This window comes from Periplaneta americana, chromosome 12 (assembly GCF_040183065.1).
Source record: "Periplaneta americana isolate PAMFEO1 chromosome 12, P.americana_PAMFEO1_priV1, whole genome shotgun sequence".
In the NCBI taxonomy this organism is placed as follows: Eukaryota; Metazoa; Arthropoda; class Insecta; order Blattodea; family Blattidae; genus Periplaneta; species Periplaneta americana.
Window position 1 is genome coordinate 35595950 of NC_091128.1, and position 24486 is coordinate 35620435.

General features: G+C 37.3%; 1 protein-coding gene and 1 long non-coding RNA gene across 9 annotated transcripts in view; one reads left to right on the forward strand and one right to left on the reverse strand.

Annotated features, from left to right (window-relative positions):
* The window catches only part of LOC138710254 (zinc finger protein 235-like), a 65106-nt gene that overhangs the window by 27123 nt on the left and 13497 nt on the right, over positions 1 to 24486 (forward strand). For 4 of the 6 annotated variants that reach the window (XM_069840961.1, XM_069840960.1, XM_069840965.1 and 1 more), the window contains 3 exons: positions 13361 to 13458; positions 17416 to 17553; positions 21450 to 21572. In XM_069840961.1, the coding sequence (XP_069697062.1) occupies positions 13366 to 13458; positions 17416 to 17553; positions 21450 to 21572 (354 nt within the window). In that variant the 5' untranslated portion in view covers positions 13361 to 13365. Of the gene's footprint in view, positions 1 to 5712; positions 5812 to 13360; positions 13459 to 17415; positions 17554 to 21449; positions 21573 to 24486 lie in introns of those variants that run through there. The other 2 variants (XM_069840963.1, XM_069840964.1) reach the window with 2 other exon arrangements.
* LOC138710264 (uncharacterized) lies at positions 10 to 5755 on the reverse strand. 3 transcript variants are annotated; one of them, XR_011335192.1, is made up of 4 exons: positions 5347 to 5755; positions 1327 to 1534; positions 555 to 847; positions 10 to 443 (listed from the first exon to the last, which is right to left on the reverse strand). It is a non-coding gene; the product is annotated as an uncharacterized lncRNA (long non-coding RNA). The 3 variants fall into 3 exon arrangements; XR_011335193.1 differs by having other exon boundaries at positions 1327 to 1451; positions 5347 to 5741; XR_011335194.1 differs by lacking the exon at positions 1327 to 1534 and having other exon boundaries at positions 5347 to 5728.

Here is a 24486-nt window from a genome sequence, read left to right on the forward strand (position 1 = left end):
AATCCGTAATTAAAATTACACTAAAATGTAAACATATTTTTATTGTATTGATATTTTTGGTATTGTTATTTTTTTATAGTGAACATGATCTTTAAAGACCATTGAACAATTGTGAAAAGTTAAACTCCATATATCATGAATAGTTTATAAATATTATTGTTAGTAGTTATCAAAGCCCACAGTACTACTAGAGTCAATCTTCTTCACCATACCGCTGGTGGATTAAGCATGCTGCTTCCAAATTCACAAAGTCTCTTGTTGAGGCCTTCGGCAGTTGGAAACCGTTCTTTTTTGTCGTTTAGCACTTTGACGAACGTTTTTACAAGTCTTTTTCAGATTTTTTATCTTGTCAAGTGGTTGGTCATGCGTCTTTTTCATTTTTCGGTGGCTAGGTAAACAATAATTATGGTCATTCTCTCTGCCTCTGTTTGCACGTACATAGTCTGAAAAATCATAACAAAAATTAGAATGAAAATCAGATCCTCTAATATCCACTGTATGGAACAAAAGTACTAAGAAGGGATGAAATAATTAGGACTATACAAAACACTCACCAGAAGTATTACACGATGTATCGGTTAGCTCTGGTTCTGCACTGATGGTTGTTTCTTGGTAACTGCGTCTCCTAGGTGGAGGTCTATGTGTCTGCTTTTTTTGCATATGTATAGGAAAGGAAAATATTTTCGGTACTGCCTTAGCTAACAGGCACCTCTTATCGTTAGTTCTATACATATACTTCTCTTCAAAGTGTGCTGAACACAAACAACTATGTTTTGTGGGGTGCCACTTGTCCCTCTTCATTGCAATAACCCACTGTTTTGTCAGTTTATTGTCTTTTAGTGGAAATCTGAAATATCCAAAAACATATTTATGTAGCCTAAACTTTGAATAAACGAACAAACAATCCATTCCCTTACTTTAGGTTGAAAGTTAGCCGAGGCCTATTTTCAAATCAACTAACATATTAACATATTTTCATAGACTACAAGTTGGTATAACTTTCATATCCATAAAAAAAAAAATCCCATACAAATTAACGATTTTTACTTCCAAAATCATCGGAATGGACTGGATCTGATTTTTGTTACTATTTAGTATCATTTACAAAGGGAAACAGATTTCTGTAGGCCTATGTAATAATCACTGGTATAGCAATGCATTGGGGCTATAATTAAGTATACACACACATACACACACACACACACACACACACACACACACACACCAGGTGTTTCAGACCACCCGTATCAGCCTTTTTTTCTATCAAACAAATTTAAAATACCAGTACGTGGACTTGGGACTTCATTAAGTAGGCCTATTACTTACGTGTCTTGCGACTTAATGAAGTGGCTAGCTCGTCACAATGTAATGTAGTTTCATCTCCAAGAACTTGCTGAAGGAGGTTTTTTATATACGGTTTAACATCTTTGGTCACGTCATGTGTTCACAATCTGTGGGTATACCAGTAGGCCGTTGTTACTATTGTTGAGTTCCTGTTTCTATTGTGTGCTGTAGATGGCTTGTGTTCATGTGACTGATAATAGATTTTGATTAATTTTTTAAATATTTTTTTAAGTAGATTATTTTACGACGCTTTATCAACATCTGAGGTTATTTAGCGTCTGAATGAAATGATGGTGATAATACTGGTGAAAAGAATCTGGGGTCCAGCACCGAAAGATACCCAGCATTTGCTCATATTGGGTTGAGGGAAAACCCCGGAGAAAACCTCAACCAGGTAACTTGCCCCGACCGGGAATCGAACCCGGGCCACCTTGTTTCGTGGCCAGACGCGCTAACCGTTACTCCCCAGGTGTGGGCCGATTTTGATTAATGTTTTGTGATATTTGTGATTGAGGCGATGATGAACCATGTCATGTAAATTTACAATCCGACATTTGCCTTTCTGACTGAAGGAAACCATGAAAAATCCCAGTCAGGTTGGTTGGCCACAGGCTTTGAACCCAGGACCTCCCGAATACGAGTCTCAAAAGCTATCGCCTGAGCCAACTCGCTCGGTGAAGGAGGTACTATATTGCTGAAATTCGCCATTTTCAATGACGTGGATTAAGTTGGAGAAATTGAAGAATCTATTGAAGGATAAAAAAGAATTATTCAAGGAAAAAGTGTTTACTATGAAAAAAAGCCATGGTCGCGAGAAGAATTGGATAAAGTATACTTATAACTGCAAAAATTGAGAATATGTTTCTCTCTCATCTTATTGTAATAACCACATTACAGTATGTGAAACTGAACCAAATTTGTGAAGTAGCTTATGTCATATCATCATATTACTCTTAGTTACTTCATGAACAATCGCAGCAGAAAATGTAGTGCATTTTGTACCGATATTGATGGTTTTTCATTATGTAAGGATCTTCGTGAAAAGCTTACAACATTGTATAGGCCTACATAGAATTAGTATATACTGTATACTAGAATGTCTCTGCAAACTCACTCTGCAGCGAGGACAGACGCTGGATCTCCAAGAGGGAAGTTTTAAGTTGGCAGCAAAATCATTCACACGTGTTCAGTGTTGACCTGCTGGACCCCGGATTCATTTCACCGGCATTATCACCTTCATCTCATTCAGACGCTAAATAACCTGAGATGTTGATAAAGCGTCGTAAAATAACCAACTAAAAAAAAAGTGTTGACCTTTGAGTGGAGTTAGTGGAGGAGGGTACAATATTGGAGTCGATCATAACAGTATTGCCAACAGTTGACAGTGAGTTCCTGTGCGTTTATGCTTTAAGTTGTGTTCTTGTCTAGTTCTTGTGTAAGCTTAATGTGGTGAAAATGCTTACTATTGAAGAGAAAGTGGTTTTAGTGGAAGAGGTTTTCCGTGATGGTAGCAACTTTACGAAAAATGTGAGGCTGAAATTTCGTTTGCGTTTTCCTGTTTCGAGGTGTCCACATAGTGATACTGTGCGCGATTTAATTAGCACATTTCGTGCAACAGATTCAGTTCATCATGCATCACGAACTGGTAGGTCAACAATTTTAACAGAATGGAAGCTTGACGACATTTCGGACATCCATGTTGTGGAGTCCCACAAAATCAGTGAGAAAATTATGACAAGAGGCTAACGTCTCTCGTACGACAGCACATAAGGCCATAACCAAATAAATTAATTTGTATCCGTATAAAATTACTGTAACAAGTACAAGGTACTGACCATGCGAAAAGAAAAGCGTATTGTGAATGGTTTCAGCGATTTGTAAATCGACATGGAGTTGATGTTTTAGATCGAACCTTTTTCACTGATGAGGCTTGGTTTCACCTATCCGGCTTCCTTAATTCCCAAAATTGAAGAATTTGTGATCAGAAATCCACATGCCTTAAGAGAAACGCCATTGCACGCACAGAAAATAGGTGTCTGGATTGCCATACACAGCGCGAATTATAGGGCCGATCATTTACGATACTACCGTAACTTCAGATGTCTATTGTTCCTAGATCATTTATCCATTTATTGTCCTGCTGAATGAAAATGAGACCAATCATTCATTTTTTCAACAGGACAACGCTATTGTTCATACGGTACACCAGGCCCTACGACGTTTAGAGGAATTCTTTGGAGACAGAATAATTACAAAAGGACTATGGCCCCCACGGTCTCCGGATTTGACTCCACCCGACTATTTCCTTTGGGGTGCGGCTAAATCATTTGTGTATCGAAATAACCCAAAGACACTAGAGGAACTTAAGACTGAGATAAATATGCATTAGATTACACATGAAACATTGGTAAAAATGTTAGCAAATAAATGTAAACGGGTGGAACTATGCCTTCAAGAAAGAGGACAATACTTCCAGCACTTACTATAATAATGGTGAGTACAGTATATTTTACTTACTGTTTTAATTGTAATAATGTTAAATCCCACCTCCCAACATAACTGCAGCCACTAATGGTGAATCCCACCTTCCAACATAACTGCACCTGCTAGCGGTGAATCCCACCTCCAAACATAACTGCAGCCTCTAGCGGTGAATCCCACCTCCCAACATAACTGCACCCGCTAACGGTGAATCCCACCTCCAAACATAACTGCACCCGCTAACGGTGAATCCCACCTTCCAACATAACTGCACCTGCTAGCGGTGAATCCCACCACCAAACATAACTGCAGCCGCTAACGGTGAATCCCACCTTCCAACATAACTGCAGCCTCTAGCGGTGAATCCCACCTCCCAACATAACTGCACCCGCTAATGGTGAATCTCACCTCCCAACATAACTGCAGCCACTAACGGTAAATCCCACCTCCCAACATAACTGCACCCGCTAATGATGAATTCCACTTCCCAACATAACTGCACCCGCTAACGGTGAATTCCACCTCCCAACATAACTGCATCCGCTAACGGTGAATCCCACCTCCCAACATAACTGCAGCCGCTAATGGTGAATCCCACCTCCCAACATAACTGCACCCGCTAATGATGAATTCCACCTCCCAACATAATTGCACCCGCTAACGGTGAATCCCACCTCCCAACATAACTGCAGCTGCCAACGGTGAATCCCACCTCCCAACATAACTGCACCCGCTAATGGTGAATCCCACCTCCCAACATAACTGCACCCGCTAATGGTGAATCCCACCTCCCAACATAACTGCACCTGCTAATGGTGAATTCCACCTCCCATCATAACTGCACCCGCTAATGGTGAATTCCACCTCCCAACATAACTGCACCCGCTAACGGTGAATCCCACCTCCCAACATAACTGCACCTGCTAACGGTGAATTCCACCTCCCAACATAACTGCACCTGCTAACGGTGAATTCCACCTCCCAACATAACTGCACCCGCTAACGGTAAATTCCACCTCCCAACATAACTGCACCTGCTAATGGTGAATTCCACCTCCCAACATAACTGCAGCCGCTAGCTGTGAATTCCACCTCCCAACATAACTGCACCTGCTAACGGTGAATCCCACCTCCCAACATAACTGCAGCCGCTAATGGTGAATCCCACCTCCCAACATAACTGCAGCCGCTAATGGTGAATCCCACCTCCCAACATAACTGCAGCCGCTAGCGGTGAATCCTACCTCCCAACATAACCGCACCCGCTAATGGTGAATCCCACCTCCCAACATAACTGCAGCCGCTAATGGTGAATCCCACCTCCCAACATAACTGCAGCCGCTAGCGGTGAATCCTACCTACCAACATAACTGCAGCCGCTAGCGGTGAATCCTACCTACCAACATAACTAGAGCCCCTAGCTTAGCGTATACATCGCAGTCTTCTCGCCGCGGAGTGAGTTTGCGGACGCACTATATACCAGTACACTAAAAGAATGATTTATAAAGCTTACGCCCTTACTTAAAATAAGATATATTTTTTGTTTTGTTGCTTCTGTGTCTGCAGTTGTATGCCGAACACACAGCTGGCATTGTTCCAGCATTAAAAAGATCTTTCACACTACACTGAAAATGTTAGCACGTGTTAAACACAGCACGTTCTGCTTCTCTATGACCAAACAAAAAATGGTGACACACCAACCAATGGTGGTGCGGTACGCACAGGAAGCGCTCATCAAAAGTACACAGCCACTTCATAGCGTGAGCTCTAATGGTGTTGATATCACTGACTATAGTAATATAAGTATTAATATAACTCGTTCACTTGAAGCAACGCTTGTGAGTCCTATTCCTCTACCGTACATATCTGCAGTCACGGCTGTCACGATCTCTATACTCGCTGTACATGTTGAAGTTTTACTAGACAAGTGCAAACCTTTGATTTTGTTTTTATTTTAGCACTGAACACTGAAATCAGTTACATACAGTAAGTACATTCTTCCAAAATTGTTTCAAAATTGCCTCATTTCCTTGCAGTGTTGTCGATAAATTTACATGATTCTTCAAACCAAAAAACACCATGCCAAAGATATATGAGAAAAAATGTCACAGATTGCCCTAAATCACCCAAAATTCAGGGGAAGCAACACATCTATCTTTGGCTTACGGTACTTTCTCCATGTTAGGGTCTACCTGGTTGGCAAGTTGGTATAGCGCTGGCCTTCTATGCCCAAGGTTGCGGGTTCGATCCCGGGCCAGGTCGATGGCATTTAAGTGTGCTTAAATGCGACAGGCTCATGTCAGTAGATTTACTGGCATGTAAAAGAACTCCTGCGGGACAAAATTCCGGCACATCCGGCGACGCTGATATAACCTCTGCAGTTGCGAGCGTCGTTAAATAAAACATAACATTCCATGTTAGGTACCGGTATCTCCCAGTTTTGTCCACGCATTTCGAATGGTCTGTGATTCACGACCTACATGGTAGTGACCACTACCCCATCCGAATGCGTATGTCCGCTTTACGTCCCGAGGAAATTTCGCTCTCCGAACTGGGTCATTAAAAAGGCGGACTGGGTCGGATTCTCGGAATCCTTATCATTCGATGATAACGGACATGAAAGTGTGGACTCTGTACTAGAACATTTCTCAAATATGGTTATAAAGTCAGCGGATTTATCTATCCCCCGATCGTCCTGCAGGCCAAAACGCTTCTCTGTCCCCAGATGGACGGTTCAAAGTTACCGTAGCAAATTCTCCAGTTTTTGCGTTTATTTGTTGGATTTTCCCATATCAATCAGCGATGTGTGACATGTATAGAGAAATCGTATTTACATTTCACTGCTCTTTAACAGTTTCTGTTAATTGCATCGGTGTGATAAAATAGCGGTGTAATTAATACATATTTTGCTTACTTCTTATCAATACGGTATTATAAAAATACCGGTGTGATAAAACCACCGATAAAAGTCACAGATATTTAATTGTCACAGTCACAGATACTTGAAAATAAATATCGTTTAAGGTTATGAATATATTTGAAGTTTCTCATCATATAATTTATCATTTGTTGCAAATAAATATTTGGTAATAGCCTACATCTTACTAAAGAAAAATATACGAAGGTTTTCGCCTGTAAGGCATCATCAGATATTCAAATGTTGTAACGATATCTAAAACGTAAGTTCAATATAGTATTCACTGTGATAAACACAACAACAAATTAAAATAATTAAAAATCATGAGTTACAGAGGTGTGAAAATTATTAGAATAATCTTAATTTTAAAGGTTTTTTAATAGTTCCTTCACAAATATTAATTGAATTGATGAATATTGGTATATATTACTATAATGATGTAGGATATATTTACTGCTAACAATGTCGGAAAGCATTGTTGTACATTGGTATTTTTCTTATTTTACAATTGTTATGGGAATTCAGAAATTATTACCGGTATATTATGTTGGCGGAATTGGAAACATAAAAAATTATATGCACAAACCAGATGTATACGTTCATTTGAACCTTCACAACAATGTAAACGCAAAGAACAATTTGTTTAAAGCATTTCTTAATTAATTTTTTATGTTTCCAATTCCGCCAACATAATATAATAATTTCTGAATTCCCATAACAATTGTAAAATAAGAAAAATACCAATGTACAACAATGCTTTCCGGCATTGTTAGTAGTAAATATATCCTACATCAGTATAGTAATATTATATACCAATATTTATCAATTCAATGAATATTTGTGAAGGAACTATTAAAAAACCTTTAAAATAAGATTATTCTAATAATTTTCATACCTCTGTATAAGTAATAAGAGTCTAATATCGTTGTAAAAATCTTTATTGTGAATAAACTACTGCTGCTACAGAAGAAACAACTTCGTAAAAGATGGCAACTATATTGCGATCCTGCAGATAAAATAAAATGAAATCAAATCACAAAAACAATAATTGAAAAACAATTTTTATATGTGAGGGCAACAAAGTTTGTAGATGATTCTGATAAATTAACACAGGAGTCCATTACGCCCTGGAAAATAAGTCGTAGACTTACAAAACCTAAGGAGTATGCTAATTTCCCAATTTCAAGCAGTACCGGCCTTTTATAATCTGGTGATGAAAAAGCAGGTGTTATAGCAAATGAACTTGGGAATGTCTTCAAACCTCATCAGCCTTACCATCATTATGAAATATACCATCGCTCAGTACAGAGATTAGTAAATTATTTCAAACAAACAGCATATAATACAGATAGGGGATAGTGGTCCAGAATGAGACATGTTACAAAATGAGACATTCCCTCTAAAATCTGAATGGTTTACAAGTGGCTCACCCTTGTGGCAGCCTACAGGAACTATTAGGTAGTAAGTTTTCAAGATATCGAATCGATTACCTTCACATTCTCGTCTTAGTAAACATTTCGCCATTTTCCAGTGTGTATGTAAATTTTTTGCCTCAGCAGTTGAAGTGTCTAGTTGTCTGTTCAGTCAAGTAAGAAAAATGTGATTTATTCCAGGTCAAGTACATATTCATTTGCTACAAATTACCGTAATCAAAAGCACCTAACTTGTCTTAGGAAGTTTACTACGACCTGTTGTATTGTATGAAGTATTGTGGGGCAGAATGAGACACTACTACATCGCTGTCTCATTGTGGACCACGTTAATACGATAAATTATGTATAATTACATATTGATATTTCATGGCTAAAAATCGTAAAATGAAAATAAATAAAGGTCCTTGACAGCCGAAAGTATGAAATATGCTGTAAAACTTGTTCTAGAAAAAAACATCAGCATTCATAGGGCAGCAGATAAATGTGATTGTCATTCCAGACACAGGCATGCTATCTTAAGAAGACTCCCATAAAAACAAGAACTGGAAAGGAGGCAGAGAAATAATTAAAACAGAAAAAGAAGAATGTAATGATGAAGGAAAAAAGTTACACAGAAGACATCTGGTCCCTCTCAAGAGATAGATGTAGCAAATTCTGACCATTCATCTTCTGGAAGGGACTTCGAAATTGAACATTCTCTGTCACCAATGGATCAACAACCGAAGAAGCAGATGTGAATGACTTTGTTCTTATAAAATTTCAAGTTAATGAGAAACATTTCTTTCATGTTGGAAAAGTGCTCTCTCGTAGCACTAAGAATTACAGTGTTTCATTTCCAAGGAGAAGTGCTAATATAGGAACAGTTTCATTTCTCCAGAAGTGCCAGATGAAGCATTGGTTAATAAAACTGAAATTACAATGATTTTGCCAACGCCATCAACTTGTGGTCAGACAAAAAGGCAGCATCGAGTTTGCTGGTAACATTCAATGACTCCATCACACATAAACAGACTATGTAGCCTATATATATATACTCATCTGATGTTTGTAGAAGTCATATATGTCACTTCTTTGATATCATAATTATATTAATCTATCAGAAAATAAAGTGTCTCATTGTGGAACTGTCACTGTCTCAAGGTGGAACACTTTGGTCCACTACGAGACATTTTGCCACTTTATACAAATCAGCTTGTAATCTGAAAATCATTATCATTAGCACAAATTTTTAAGATAAATTATAAAATGTAATAATGCTCGAACATTGTTCACAGATAATTGTCAATATCCACTTCAAACATTAATGTAAAAAAAATTAACAAATTTTCCTGTCTCAAGGTGGACCACTCTCCCCTACAGCCTGCCACTGTTTCAGAGGTTCGCAAATATATTAAGAAATCAAATTCTAACAAGACTCCTGGCCCAGATGGTATCACAAACCACATGTTACAGAATCTTCCTGGTGACATAATTGCACATTTAACCATCCTTATAAATTTTGCTCTACAATTCCTCTACTTCCCACAAATATGGATGGAAACAACTATTGTTACTTTTCCTAAGCCTGGAAAATAACCACAACTTGTTAACAATCATCGACCGATTAGTTCACTAAATAACATGGGGAAAATATATGAAAGAATTATACTTAACAGACTCTCTGAAAAATCTTATCTCGACACATTATCCCTGATGAACAATTTGGATTTATGCCGAACAGGTCTACAGTACATCAACTGACACGAATCACTGAATATATGACCAGAGGTTTTCACTATCAATATAGTACAATTGCTGCCTTTTTAAACATTGAGAAAGCATACAATACAATCTGGCACAATGGCCTCATATCAAAGCTCATCCTTCTACAAATCCCGGATAATATCATATCCATCATTTCTTCTTTTCTCTCTAATCGTAAATTCAGAGTCAGAGTACATAAGGCATACTCTCCAATTAAACATATTTCAGCGGGTGTTCCTCAAAGTTTAGTGATGGCTCCCATGTTCTACAGCTTATATACATCAGATATTCCTCATCATAATACCACCCTATTGGCTATGTATGCTGATGACACTGTCATCTTCAGCCGAAAAGTAAATATACTAGCTGTATATAGAGCTGTACAGCAACATCTTCAGTTATAGATAAGTGGGCAAAAACCTCGAAGTTTAAACTAACAATATGAAGTCAAATGCTATTATCCTTACTAAATGTTGACTAATGCCACCACCACTGCTAATGCTCCATAAATTTAGAATACCGGTAGCATATGTACTGAAAATTAAATATTTGGGCATTCTTCTTCACCCACGTCTAAATTGGAAAGATCATATATTAAAAAATAAGTATACAGCACTAAATCGTCTGAAACAACTTATGCCACTTCTATTAAGTGTAAATTTATCCTTGAAAAGTAAAATGACATTATGCAAAGTGTACATAAGCAGCCAAATGATATATGCGGCTCCTGAATGAGGGTTTGCTCCCTGAGCTATTATGCATCACTTGCAGGTTGTTCAAAATAAGGCATTATGAATTATCAATAAATATGATTTTTATACAACTGAAGTTCAAATGCATGATGACCTTGAAATATCAACTATACCAGAATATACCAGAATAGTTTCAAAACAGTTTTATCATACTGTTAAGGAAATAGAAAACAAATATATTTCAAATCTTAGAAGTTATAATCCAGCAACGTATCCTAAACACAGGACTCCAAAATATATTTTAATGTAAAATAGTACAGCAGTAACTTATACAGTAACTTATACACAACTTTTAACATTGTATCACTTCGGAATATTTATTATAATTATGACTTTCTTGTGTTAAATTCTGTCGTACCTGGTTTACATGTTTCGACCTGTTATTGGTCTTCTTCTTCAGTTCTGAAGAAGACCAATAACAGGTCGAAATATGTAAACCAGGTACGATAAAATTTAACACAAGAAAGTCATATAATACATATTCCGAAGTAACTTATATTTGAGTTGCTGTTCATGATGTACAGCATTATGTTCTGAAAAACAAAAATTGTGGAGGCTTATGTGAAGCCAGAACAATAACAATAAATTATTATAAATGAAGAAGGTCGTTGTCGTCATTCCACTCTCTCCGCCATGTGTGTTTTTCCCCACACTATACATCTTCTCCATCCCACAACTCTTATGCTTGTTGTGGTGGGGGGGGGCTATGTGCGGCATTGATGTAGCATTTCTGGAGAATTACCAAGATATACTGGTTGCTTAAGTGCTGCGGGTCTAGCCATTAAGTAGTGGTTAAAAAAATGTTGCAGTGTATACACTTACATAATAACCCTTGCCTATATAGTGACAAACCATACAGTAGCGTGCAAATTAATCCGAACAACGTAATTACTTATGCAAAAACACTCAAACGGGATAAAAAAAGGATCTAAGACATACCTCAGTAATCTATGTGGCCTCCCTTGTTCCTAATAACAGCTCTGAGACGATTTGGCATGGATTCTACTAATTTCCCACAAATATTCTTCATTTCTTCATCGCGAAACCATACACCAATGAGGGCAGAAATCATCTTCTCCTTTGTAGAACAATCCATTTTTTGCATTCTTCTTTTGCAAATTGACCACAAGTTCTCAATGGGGTTGATGTCGGGTGAGTTGCCTGGCCAGGGGAGTACCTGAATATTCTTCTTGTTGAAGAATTCTGTAGTTTTTCGAGACGTATGGCATGGTGCCAGGTCTTATTGGAACACACCTCTGCCATCCGGAAATGATTTTTGTAGCTGGGGTACGATTCTGGTTTCCAGTAAGTGAATATATTTGTCAGAATTCATCATTCCCTTGATAGGTATTAATGCTCCAGGCCCTTCATGTGTAAAACAACCCCAAAACATTACTTCAGGGGGGTATTTGGGTGCTTGTTGGAGATGAGCTGCTGTTACTATTTCGGATCCTTTCCGTATGTAAGAAACACGGTGGCCGTGGACCTCGAAATGAGACTCATCGGAAAAAAGTACATTCTTCCAGTCATTCACTGTCCAGTGTTGATGTAATTTTGCCCACAATAAGCGTTTTTTGCACATAACAGGGGTTAGCAGTTGCTTCTTAATAGGCTTACGAGCCATTCGTCCAGCTTCCAAAAGCCTACGCTGCACTGTTGTGACGTGAATATTCGCCCCAGTGGTAGCCATTAACTCGCGGGTTAAGTCGATAGCAGTTAGTCTAGGATTTAATTTACTTTTCCTGACAATTAAACGATCATCTGCAGGTGAAGTCTTCCTTTTCCGGCCACATTTTCCTTTCCTTTTTTCTGGGGTGTGATGGATCCAGTCTCCCTGTATCTTTTTATGATCGAATTAACAGTAGCCAAACCGATATGACATTCTGCAGCAATTTGCCTCTGTGTCATAGAAGAATGCTCTGCTAATGTTATAATTTTAGACCGTTTTCGTGGAGTTGTATCCATTTGTGAAGACGACAGAATGTACACAGGATTGCAGTATTAAGTCTTCAATACAACTGAAATGCTTATAAGTACAAAACGACAGGCAAAATGTCACATATTATAAAAAAAATAATGACAGACCTTCAACAATGGAATTACACGTACTACAGATGTCAATTAAAGCGGTATGAGCAGCTGTGAGGCCAACAATGACAGAAAATGTAAAAATATGTCGTGTTCGGATTAATTTGCACGCTACTGTAGTTTCAACCCAGTAAGGGCATTATTTCCTAAGTTGGATCCTTGTAAAATTAGAAAGAATTAATATGGATATATAGGAGTGTGTTTAAAATTAGTCAAAATGTAATACATAATTATCCTTGCTGATATGGTAACAAACCATAGGTTGAGACCAGTGAGATCATTTTCTGAGTTCGAGCCTCGTAAAGGTATAAACCGTAATTGGTATGGTTATGGAGTGTTTCAAGAAATCTCAAAATTTGCCCATTTAATAAGAAGTCATAGTTTGAACTCAGTGGGGGCATTGTTATGAGAATCTAATACGAGCATATTTATAATTAGTATGGGTATGAAAGAGTTGTTAAAATATGTAATGAATAAGTCAATACATAAATAAAGAAACGAACAAATGTACTAACTAAATAGACAGATGAACGGATAGAGAGATGAACAAAAAACAACGCACATTCTGTAAATAAATGTATTTTCTTAACTACCTCTTCCAGTTGCGATGGATGTAATTAAGATGGAACCTGAGGTGGACCCATTGGCTATAGGAACAATTGATAAGTCTGACTCAGAAGGAAAGAATCTTTCGTCTGAGGTGAGTTGGCAGTAATTATTGTTTATTTTCCACATACTACATTTAAAGCATGTGACAAACAGTTATACATATCTCAAATTATATTTAGAATTTATATGAACTTACTAATAAGCTCTTCCGTTTTAAATTACGATGTACAAATATTAATGGAAATGTATTTAAACATGCAAATCTTTTATTTTTTGTCCTAGAGAATGTCACTTAACATGTTGATCCCATTAAGAACAAATGCTGAGCAACTGTCGGTACTGGATCCTGGACTTATTTCGCTTGCATTATCATTTTAATTTCACTCAAGACGCTACATAACTATCGCAGTTAATGAAGCATCCTAAAATTAACTAATTGCAAATAACAAAAAACATATTGGCTGGAATTTTAAATTGTGAGATTAATTTATATGAGAGCCACCCATATAGCTGAGGCAGTATTGAATTTTCCTGCTAATCCGGAGTTGCTCTCGGGCAGAGGTTCGATTCCCTCTTGCGCTGATTTCCTGATTGGGTTTTTCCGAGGTTTTCCGCAACAGTAATCGAATGTCAGGTAATCTGTCGAATACTAGGCCTCATCCCACCAAGTACCATCTTGCATATATACATTGCAAAATTGGTAACTTAGGTCTGACTCACTAGGTGTGGGTGTAGCCATCAAAATCAGAAGCTAATCGTTATAGGTCTTGCAAGTACGGATTACCGACGGAAGGAAAGCGAATCAAACACTGCGATAAGGAAGAGCGGACGAGAGGAAAGGTCACGAGATAACTTGAATGATATTCAAGATTACAGTCGGAAGAGAGATGACATCGATAGAATCAGTCTTGCTTTGTGATAGTTACATTACGACTTAAGTTTGTTCCATTGCATGTGAATACGTGTCTTGTATCGTACGGTATTATTATTTCATTCGTAAACATATGTTGCGCGTTTAATTAGCTTTGAATTTTTCTCTTGCTATGTTCTTTATTTCCACAGCGATGTCCTCATTTGTTCATCATCTTGAAAGAGACAGTACTTCCATCGGCTCGCATCTCTCCCCCCTTGGCGTGCCTACATACACACGTCAAAATAGACAGCAACGCCACCATTGGTTTTCGGTAATCGTTTCTTGCGCGAGCTATAATTATAAATGAAGTCTGATGTTCTTTATTCGGTAATATTATTTTTACTATTTTGATGGATATGAGCCAACCTCACTGACTGAGGCGGCATGATATGAGTTTTCCAAGGCTGAAAAAGCACTGAGACATTTCTTACGAAGTCAGGAGGTTGCTTTTTTGACGCGTTTCCTGTTGGATTCTCCATACCTCTTGCTTGCTGAAAGCTGGCTACACAATTTCGCTGGCACTTTTTAAAAGTATTGTCAGTTTCAGTCAGTTATTTGAACTGTGTTAAAAATTACATGTTTAACATTGGTTAGATACACATTCTATCGATGAATCTTATGTACTGAAGAAGTTGTACAATTTGTGTATTGTGTAAGGTTAGCAGAGTGCGGACCGGCGTTATCGTGGAGTAGCATCTCTTCACGCATTCTTGTTGGTCGTTTTTCTTGGATTGCTTGTGCAAGACGTCTCAGGTGGTGGCAATAAATGTCGCGCAATGATGGAATAGTCACAGTTCATCACATTTGCCAGTTATTGGGTATATTGACGCGGATCATTGTGGATTAATGTGTTTAAATGGTCTTGATCTAACCCTGAATGTGGAGTGTCACTAATGTCAAAACGACCCTCCTTAAAACGAGAAAACCATTTTCTTGCCGTGCTCTCTCCTTTAGCATTGTCCGCATACACAGCACAAATGTTTATAGGCACCTCCACTGCTTTCGCCCCTCTATTGAACTCAACAAGAAGAATATGTCGGAAATGTTCCACTTTCTCTACTTGACACTTCATTTTCTAGTGTCCATGGCTCTACTCACTACCTGGAAAAATGAAAACTTCAATATGTAAACTCAAGCACAACATCTAAACTTCGAATAAAAAATGACAATCAATAAGTAAACCCATAGCAGCCGGAGTACCAACACGCGAAACAAAAACGCTACGAACTTATGCACCAACCCAATAAAAAATTGTTAAATTTGTTTACTTAATTATTACTGTTATATATTATATTTATATTTGTTTGTATTTTCTATTTACTTATATTTTATTATACAGTGTTACTATAAATGATCTTTACGATTACAAACTTGAATAACTATCGTTAGGAGACAGTTAGAAACATGATATTGGTATCAATGGAAAGAGAAACTCAAATATTTTTTGTTATTCATTCGGTTAAATCATATGTGCTACTATTTAATCAGCAAAAATTAGAAAACATGAAATTGGTATCAACAGAAATAGAAACTCCAACAATTTTTTAATTTTTTCACTGGAAAACATGAAACAGAAAGAGAAACATTTGGTTCACAACCGTAAGTAAGTCACAGGTGCTCAATGTGAGCTCCTTGTGTCACACGACACACATCAAGTCTGTAGTCAATTTCCTGCCATACATGTTGTAGCATTGGACCATCCACTAGTGCAGTGGCCTCTGTGTGTTGCGGACACGAAGATCCTCAATAGTAGGTGGTAATGGTGGCTGATACACTTCTTGTTTTATAAAACCCCACAGAAAAAATCACAAGGAGTGAGGTCGGGGGAACGTGGAGGCCAATGCAAATATTCTAAATCTTCATGACCAGCACGTCCAATCCATCTCTTTGGAAGTCGTGTATTCAGTTCGTTTCTGACATCTAAGTGTCGCTTCAAACGTTTCCGTAAAATCTTCCACACAGTTTGTTGGGGGATATTTAATTCTCTATCGGCTTTTACGCTGGATTTCTGTGGACTTCGTGTGAAACTCTCTTTCTCACACGCTCCACATTTGCCTCACTTACTGATGGACGACTGGTTGACTTCTGCTTACAGATGCATCCCCTCGTTTTAAGTCAGCATACCACTTACGGATACCGGTACTGGGCCCACTGAGTGGATCAACACCAAATTTTCTTCTAAAATTGCGTTCTACAGTGACAACAGATTGCGATATGTGAAAATCTAGCATGCAAAATGCCCTCCTGTCTTTGTTTGTAGCCATTTTTCTGTTATAAATTAATAAATATGCGACAGGTTCACCTACATAACAAAAAAAATATGTGAGTTTCTCTTTCTATTGATACCAATATCATGTTCCTAAGTATCTCCTGACGATAGTTATTAGCCACCGGCGTGGATGTCGGTTAAGACGCTTGCCTGCCGATCTGAAGTTGCGCTCGGGCGCGGGTTCGATCCCCGCTTGGGCTGATTACCTGGTTGGGTTTTTTCCGAGGTTTTCCCAAACCGTAAGGTGAATGCCAGGTAATCTATGGCGAATCCTCGGCCTCATCTCGCCATATACCATCTTGCTATCACCAATGTCATCGACGCTAAATAACCTCGTAGTTGATACAGCGTCGTTAAATAACCAAGTAAATAACTAACTAATGATAGTTATTCAAGTTTGTAATCGGAAAGATCATTTATAGTAACACTGTATATTAATTAATATCCAGCCTTGTTTTATTTCTGCTCACTTTCACTGCGCCATGTTGGTCAAATCCTTATTCACCTTCTACATCTGACTCGGTAGACATACCAAATATGCTGTACGTGTCTCAGGCGAGAAACAGATTCTATTCTCGATGAGAAAAAAAAAAACATTGTCCGAAGTATGCTGTTACAATAGAAACACTTGAAAATAAATGTGTAAAGATTAGAAAGTAGGCCTATTCGTCACCAAGCACGAGAATTGAAATTTGCTTAAATGGATTCCATTTAAGAACTACTGACACTTTCATAGATGAAACATAAATTCCTTAATCTCTCTCTCCTGTACTGCAAGTAGGGGCCAACCATTTGTGTATAGAACCAGAGTGTAAATTAGTTGCAAAATACATAGTGCTCATTTATTTATGTTTTTCTTTCTACAGGAAGTTAATTTATTGAATCTTCAATCAACTCAAATAAAGTCGGAGCACGAAGACCACAGCTATGATATCACATCAGGGATAAAATATGAAGAAACTCCAGTGGCAGTTAATTTGCCAATGGTGAAGCCTGAAGCTCAGGTGAGTGTCACTCATGGATTGCTTTGGGCTGGTCTAACAGATGCCATCAATATAAAAATCTCTACAGTGTTTATCCCATATGAGAGCACTATTAACATTTTCGTGTACAATTAAATACATATTTCTTTGTTTTGAAGTGCCCTAATTTCACTGTTTCGTTTGATTTGTGGGCAGAAACAGAGTCCTCTAGTATGGACAAAATAAAATTGTTATGAAATGCAGGGGCGAATGCTAGTCACAACAGTTAGGCTTGCTCGTTTATTGATAGGGGAAGATGGGAGGATTTAATAATTCATAATATAAAAATAATCAGACCCACATAAATAGCTTATTTTATAATTATGAAATCATTATGAGTCATGGATCATATTCGCTTATCAGATGTAGAAGTTCGATATAACAAACATGGCTAACAAAACAGTTTATTTAGTTTTTTCGACCCTGCCAACCAGTGCATATTGTTGTATTGAGCTGCACTGAACGAGCGCAGATATTCTCTATAATGTCTGTCTTCTCTTGAATAGTCCTTCGGGAAAATGGATTTAATAATGGGGTTTCAATAACACACAATTCTGAACTCATTGCAATACTTCAAATTAATGTTTAAGAATTAATAATACATGCAGCAGCTAACATATGCATTCTGCTTATACAATTACATTGCACTCGCAAATCACAGCACATTCCCACTGTCAATACCGCTCTGTGTAACGTTAAATAGTCGTTGGTGTAGCTCTTGGACCAGAGCTTCAAACAACACATAACAGAAGCATGTGCGCCTAGGACAGACTAAGGAGGAAGGCACTTGCGCGCGGATCATATTCTCGCTGTTTCTACTTCTTTCCTGTAGCTCTGAGAAACGAGCAAGCATTGTGGTACTTGCGGTGTGCAACCTGCGGATGGTATTACGCCTATACAGTATTCCAAAAACCAAAATAAATTTTAATGTCCGTAACGCCATTTTGAGAAATATACATTCTACGAAAATATTGGGCTTGCGCAGCAAGCATAGCATGCCCGGAGAAATCGCCCCTGATGAAATGCAATTTTCTGTCGCTTACTATCCGGAATATTGTATAATTACATATACAGAGTGAACTGTAAATAATGTCAATAATTCTGGTGGGTGATTCCTTGAGTAAAGAGCAACAAGAAAGTCAAATGGCATTTTGCTATATTTTGAATAGTTTTCCATAAAAACGTGCATTTTAAAATGAATGAATTATGAGAACTTGCAGCACTGCACCCTACAACCAGCTGGAGTTGTGTTGCTCTGAACAAATCCCTCTACCTTGGTTATTGAAGGTCAGTGTCATCATACTATGTACATTGCATTTAAAAAGTCTTGGACAATTTAAAATAAACTTTATAACCTAATTTTAATTAAATGTTGAGAGAACACAGGTAATAAGACACGCTTCTTTCAAACGAAATGGATAAGATTAAGAAATATTTCTACACTCCCATTTCAAGTCAATATTCTACAGATCATGAACATTACTGATGTATATTTCACGTTATAAAAACGAAATTTTAAAACATTTAAAACTGTAAAGGAAAAAAATAAAACTATGATATGCATATTTCATGTTGAAGTAACGAACAAAATTAAAGTAGCAATATTATGAAACAAGTGTATAATGTTATAGTATATTACATGAGTAAATGTTATGGAACTCACTACATTCGTTTCATACCGTTTATGAATCTAACAATTGTATAACATAAATGAGTTTCATACACTATTTTTTTGTACGACAGTATTATAAAAGAATATTAATAAAGAAATAACATCACATTTGTAATAATGTGTAGTTTGATATTATGGTCTATGAAAAAAGAGATTGCTGTGACAAATTTGATACCTATATTAAATATTATAGCACTGGCAAATAGTTTTATAATATTAACTTTATGATACAAATAAATTATACTTTCTTAATAGAATTCATTATGTTTTAGTCCTCATGGTAATATTTTATGGCACTAATACGATAATGTGGCATATTAAGCACGATTTTCACTAATGATAAAGACTGTTTATAATGCTGGTGTATAGCTCGCGCAAGGAATGATTACCGAAAAGCAATGGTAGAGTTGCTGTCTGTTTTGACGAGTGTATGTAGGCACGCCAAGGGGGGAGAGGTGTGAGCCGATGGAAGTACTGTTTCTTCCAAGAAGATGAACAAATGAGGACTTCGCTGTGGAAATAAAGAATGTAGCGATAGAAAAATTCGAAGCTAATTAAACACGCAACATATGTTTACAAATGAAATAATACCATATGATACAAGACACATATTCACATGCAATGGGACAAACTAAAGTTGTAATGTAACTGTCACAACGCAAGACTGATTCTATCGATGTCATTTCTCTTCCAACTGTACTCTTGAATATCATTCAAGCTATGTCGTGACCTTTCTGTCGCCCGCTCTTCCTTATCGCATTGTTTCATTCGCATTCCTTCCATCGGTATTCTCTGCTTGCAAGATCTATACAAACATTTTATTTTCAAACTCTTCGACTTAATTTTAATTACATATTCGGTGAACACAGCCAATAAAAAGGCTTATTTTACATTACACAAATGTAATTAATGATTTTAAAAAATCTCTTTTTGTTGTACTACAAGCATTTTCTGCAGCCAGTTAGAAATAGTTACCTCCCACTTTAATTTTTAAAGTAGTAATCAGTCCTGATCTTTCACCCACTCCTTACATACGCGAGCTGCATCTGTTCAGGCAGCTTTACAGTGTTGTCACAGCGCAGCAGGGTTTAAAATTCTGTTGCGGAATGAAAACTTCCATTGGTTCGGATCAAATTTCTGCACATTTAAAGGACAAACATAAAATTCAGTCATTTCTTTTCATAATACACTCCTTTTTTAAACTGACTGAGCTTATTGGGAATTATTTCAATAGCTTTCCCAAAATATGCTATGAAATGTTTGGTATAAAATAATTTTTTTCTCGATAAGGAAGCACAAAGAAGCAAAATTGCATTGAACTATTTTCTTTTAAATAACTCAGTGACGTTACTTAGGGTTCACTCTGTGTACTATAAAGAGATGGGAATGCTTTTCTGGTTGTTGACATAACCACCACCATTGATTGTAATGACTGTATGTCTGAACATTGCACACACAGCCCCAGTGTTTAGCGAATGCGAGATTCCCATTTCTTAAAATTTGTAATATAGAAGCATTATTATCTCGAATTTGGAGATTTTCAAGCGTCATATCCACAAGAACACCGTAGTTTAACTGATGTAAAACTTTCGAATTTATCAAAATGCGCAACTCATTTCATTCTTCACTCTGCAGTAGTAGTAATCTTTACTTTTCTTTTGTTGATGTGGATATTTGGATTCTTATGTCCCTCATACTATGAATGCAAATTGTTGGTTCGTGGTAGCTCATTACAATGTATGCACTTCTTTGAGCATGACTTTGATACTGCATATAATTTTATTTCATTTCTGATAGAATGTCCATAGGCATTTCTGTTGTTCTTTCATAATTTCGTATGTTTTATATTTTCACATTCAGTTCGTACTAATTAGTACAACAAAATAGGCCTACCTATCCTATAATTTTTACTGATACATTTTACAGATGATTTCATCCCATTTGTGATTGATCTCCGTCATCCATTATACTATATGTTAGTTAGTCATCATCAGAATCCAAGCATGGACCTCCCTGAGTCGTCATATTCTCTTGTTAAAGTGTAGCCCCATTCAGTCTTCATTCTCTCCACCCCCACAATTTTCGTCTGTGCTGCTGGCAATGTCCAAACACTCATATGCAGGATCAAAATTCACCTCCAACATTTGAAATGAATTTGAAAATCGCAATCATGACTATCCGTGTATGATGTTTCTTTCTTCAATAGGAGAAGAATCTATTTGATCTGCACATGATTCACATAAAGATGGAATGCACAGACCAAACTTGTGACCTCACATCAGATATTAAAGTTGAAGAAACTCCATTCATTGTGAAGAGTGAAGCTGAGGTAAGTGGAGCTAATGTGGTGTGATAGCGAGCAATGGCAGGGTTATGTGAGGGCGGCAATTAACCTGTGGATTCCTTAAAAGCCATTTCTAAGTAAGTAAGTATAATATAAGAAAACCAGAAATATTCGATCTTTCACAGTTTCGTGGAAGCCACGTTTGGAATTACATATAATTGTGAGCAGTTCTTTTCACAAATGAAAACTGTGAAATTCAAATACAGACCCGCATAACGGACTGACTCTTTGTGACCACTTAGCCTACAGTTGGCAGTGTGCAACATAACTCCTGATTTAAATTCGGTATTACTTGAAAAAGTAGCCAATTGAAACTGAGGAGAACTAATTTCAGCCGCTTTTGTTTTGTTACACTCCAACTTGTGGACGTAAAAAGGTGCTTAATTTTTATATCGTAGTAACGATGATTATGATTTAAATACATTCTCTTGGAACTCCTAACTATTCATACGGTAATTATTTACTTTTATTTGGAATACTTTTAATTATTTAGAATAATTATCATACTACTCAAACATCTATAATTAATTAATTTTGATTGTGCACATAATGAATATACAATAACATCCCAATGATGTTTATCGTATTAATAACCACCACTGCTCTTATTATCGCACCTACTGCTGCCTCCCTTTCAAACCTTCCCCTCAAGGTCATGTATCTAAGCACCATTTCTCAAATGAGTCAGTGCTATCATTACTTTTGGCCAAGCATGGGCCAGATGATAGAAAGAACTTGATAGTCACAAAATCAACACAGTCACATTGAATGGTGACACATCTATTTAACTATCAGCATGTAAGCGACAGCAGTCAGTGAGATTACAGGAAGAATCACATGTTATTTTAGAAGAAAATTTTCTCCCTGACAATGGTGACCGAACCCAGGTCTTCAGCTCTACGCTCTGAATGCTCTTATCAACTGAGTTATGCTAGGGACCATCCACAGTACCGGCTCGAACTCTTGATCACATGATATGTTAACAGATACCTGTATCTATAGGAAAAAAAGTCAAATAATAAAATTACAGGAAGAAGTTAACATGATTGTCGTACCATAAAAGCAGTTCTCACTGTTATAACTCGATGGATGACGGATGGCAGACACCGAGAGTAGACGAATTGTTAAGAAATACAGAAAAATAATGTAGTGACAAATGTAAGTACAGTTTTTATATACACGGTATAAACACTTTCAACGTATTTATATTATGCCATGATACGTACACAATTGATTTATACCCATTGTAATGTTTTTACTTCAGGCAGTTACGTTTATAATGTATGCTGATGTCGCTATCAATTTGAAAATGAAGGACCAATGAGCATGGACTCTTCGCGCGTCATCAGGCAATTAGCCATTCGATTGGCTAATGAAAAATGAGATAACCTATTGAGTGTATAGAAGCCTTGGTCGTGGCCTACAATACTGGTAGCTGAATCAAAATACCCCCCCTCTTGGATTATTATTCGAAAGAAATAGATCCTTAGTCACTGCTATCATAAATGTAGCAGTAGAAATGATATTGCTGGTTATCTTCTACTTTTGATTAATAGTATGATGGTATAGTCCTAATTCAGGAATTACAGAACACTGGATGAGAACTACAGAACACCATTACCATCTGCATCGAGTAGTGACTTTTGGTACTAAAATTTTTCATTGATTGATAAGGTGTCCAGTACTGGAGCCTTGAATAGAAGCTCACTGCTTTAGTCCAGCTGGTGATCTATTCCTTATAATCACTTCCCTCTTTCCAGGCAGGATCATGTGACATGGACACATTGGAGGAAGAGTTGATGATGAAACCATTCAAATGTGATGTCTGTGGAAAGAATTTCTCCAATCATTCGTACCTAAACACGCATTCACGGCAACATAAAGGCTACAAACCATACAAGTGCGGTATTTGTGAAAAGTCTTTTTCGAGTGCTTGGAGCCTAAAATTGCATGCACGCGTACATACCGGCGAGAAACCTTTTAAATGCGATGCCTGTGGAAGGCGTTTCTCGCAGTCTTCAAAACTAAAACTGCATGCACGACTACATACAGGCGAGAAACCATTTAAATGTGATGTATGTAAGAGAAATTTCACCAATTCATGGAACCTTCACACGCATACTCGGCAACATACAGGCGAGAAACCTTTTAAGTGCAACTTTTGTGAAAAGTGTTTCTCCAATTCGTGGAACTTAAAAATGCATGAACGCCAACACACTGGGGAGAAACCATTTAAATGCGACGTCTGTGCTATGTGTTTCTCGCAATTTTCAAGTCTAAAATTGCATGCACGGCGACATACAGGCGATAAACCATTCCAGTGTGGTGTTTGTAAAAAGTCTTTCTCGAATGCTTGGAACCTTAAAATACATGTACGCCTACATACAGGCGAGAAACCATTTAAATGTGATGTTTGTGGAAATTGTTTCTCGCAATCCTCAAAACTGAAGCTTCATGCACGACGACATACAAATGACTAATTGAATAATGTATTTAGGAAGTGCTTTTCTGTGTCAGTTCAGTTACGATATGCACATCTTAGACAGCAGGGAAGCTATTAAAGTGCGATATCTGTTGAAAATTTTTCCTCATAATCGAGACATTACGGACAGGAAGTCACTCTAATGTATTTCTAATATAAAATCTTACATTAAATGTGATACTTGATTATGCGTCTTTGACTTCAGCGACAGCGAAGTAAGGATTGTTGTTTAGGCAGCCATTCGAAGACAGGTTAGAACCTCATAATGACACCAGTAAGAAATCACTCATGTGGACATTAAGCCTGGAGATAATGCTGTGGGGCTTTGAATGAATATTATCTATAGTAGCAACAAGTAATATGCTTTATTTTATTTTTCATTATCGTTAATTTTGCGGTATATGATAAATTACATGT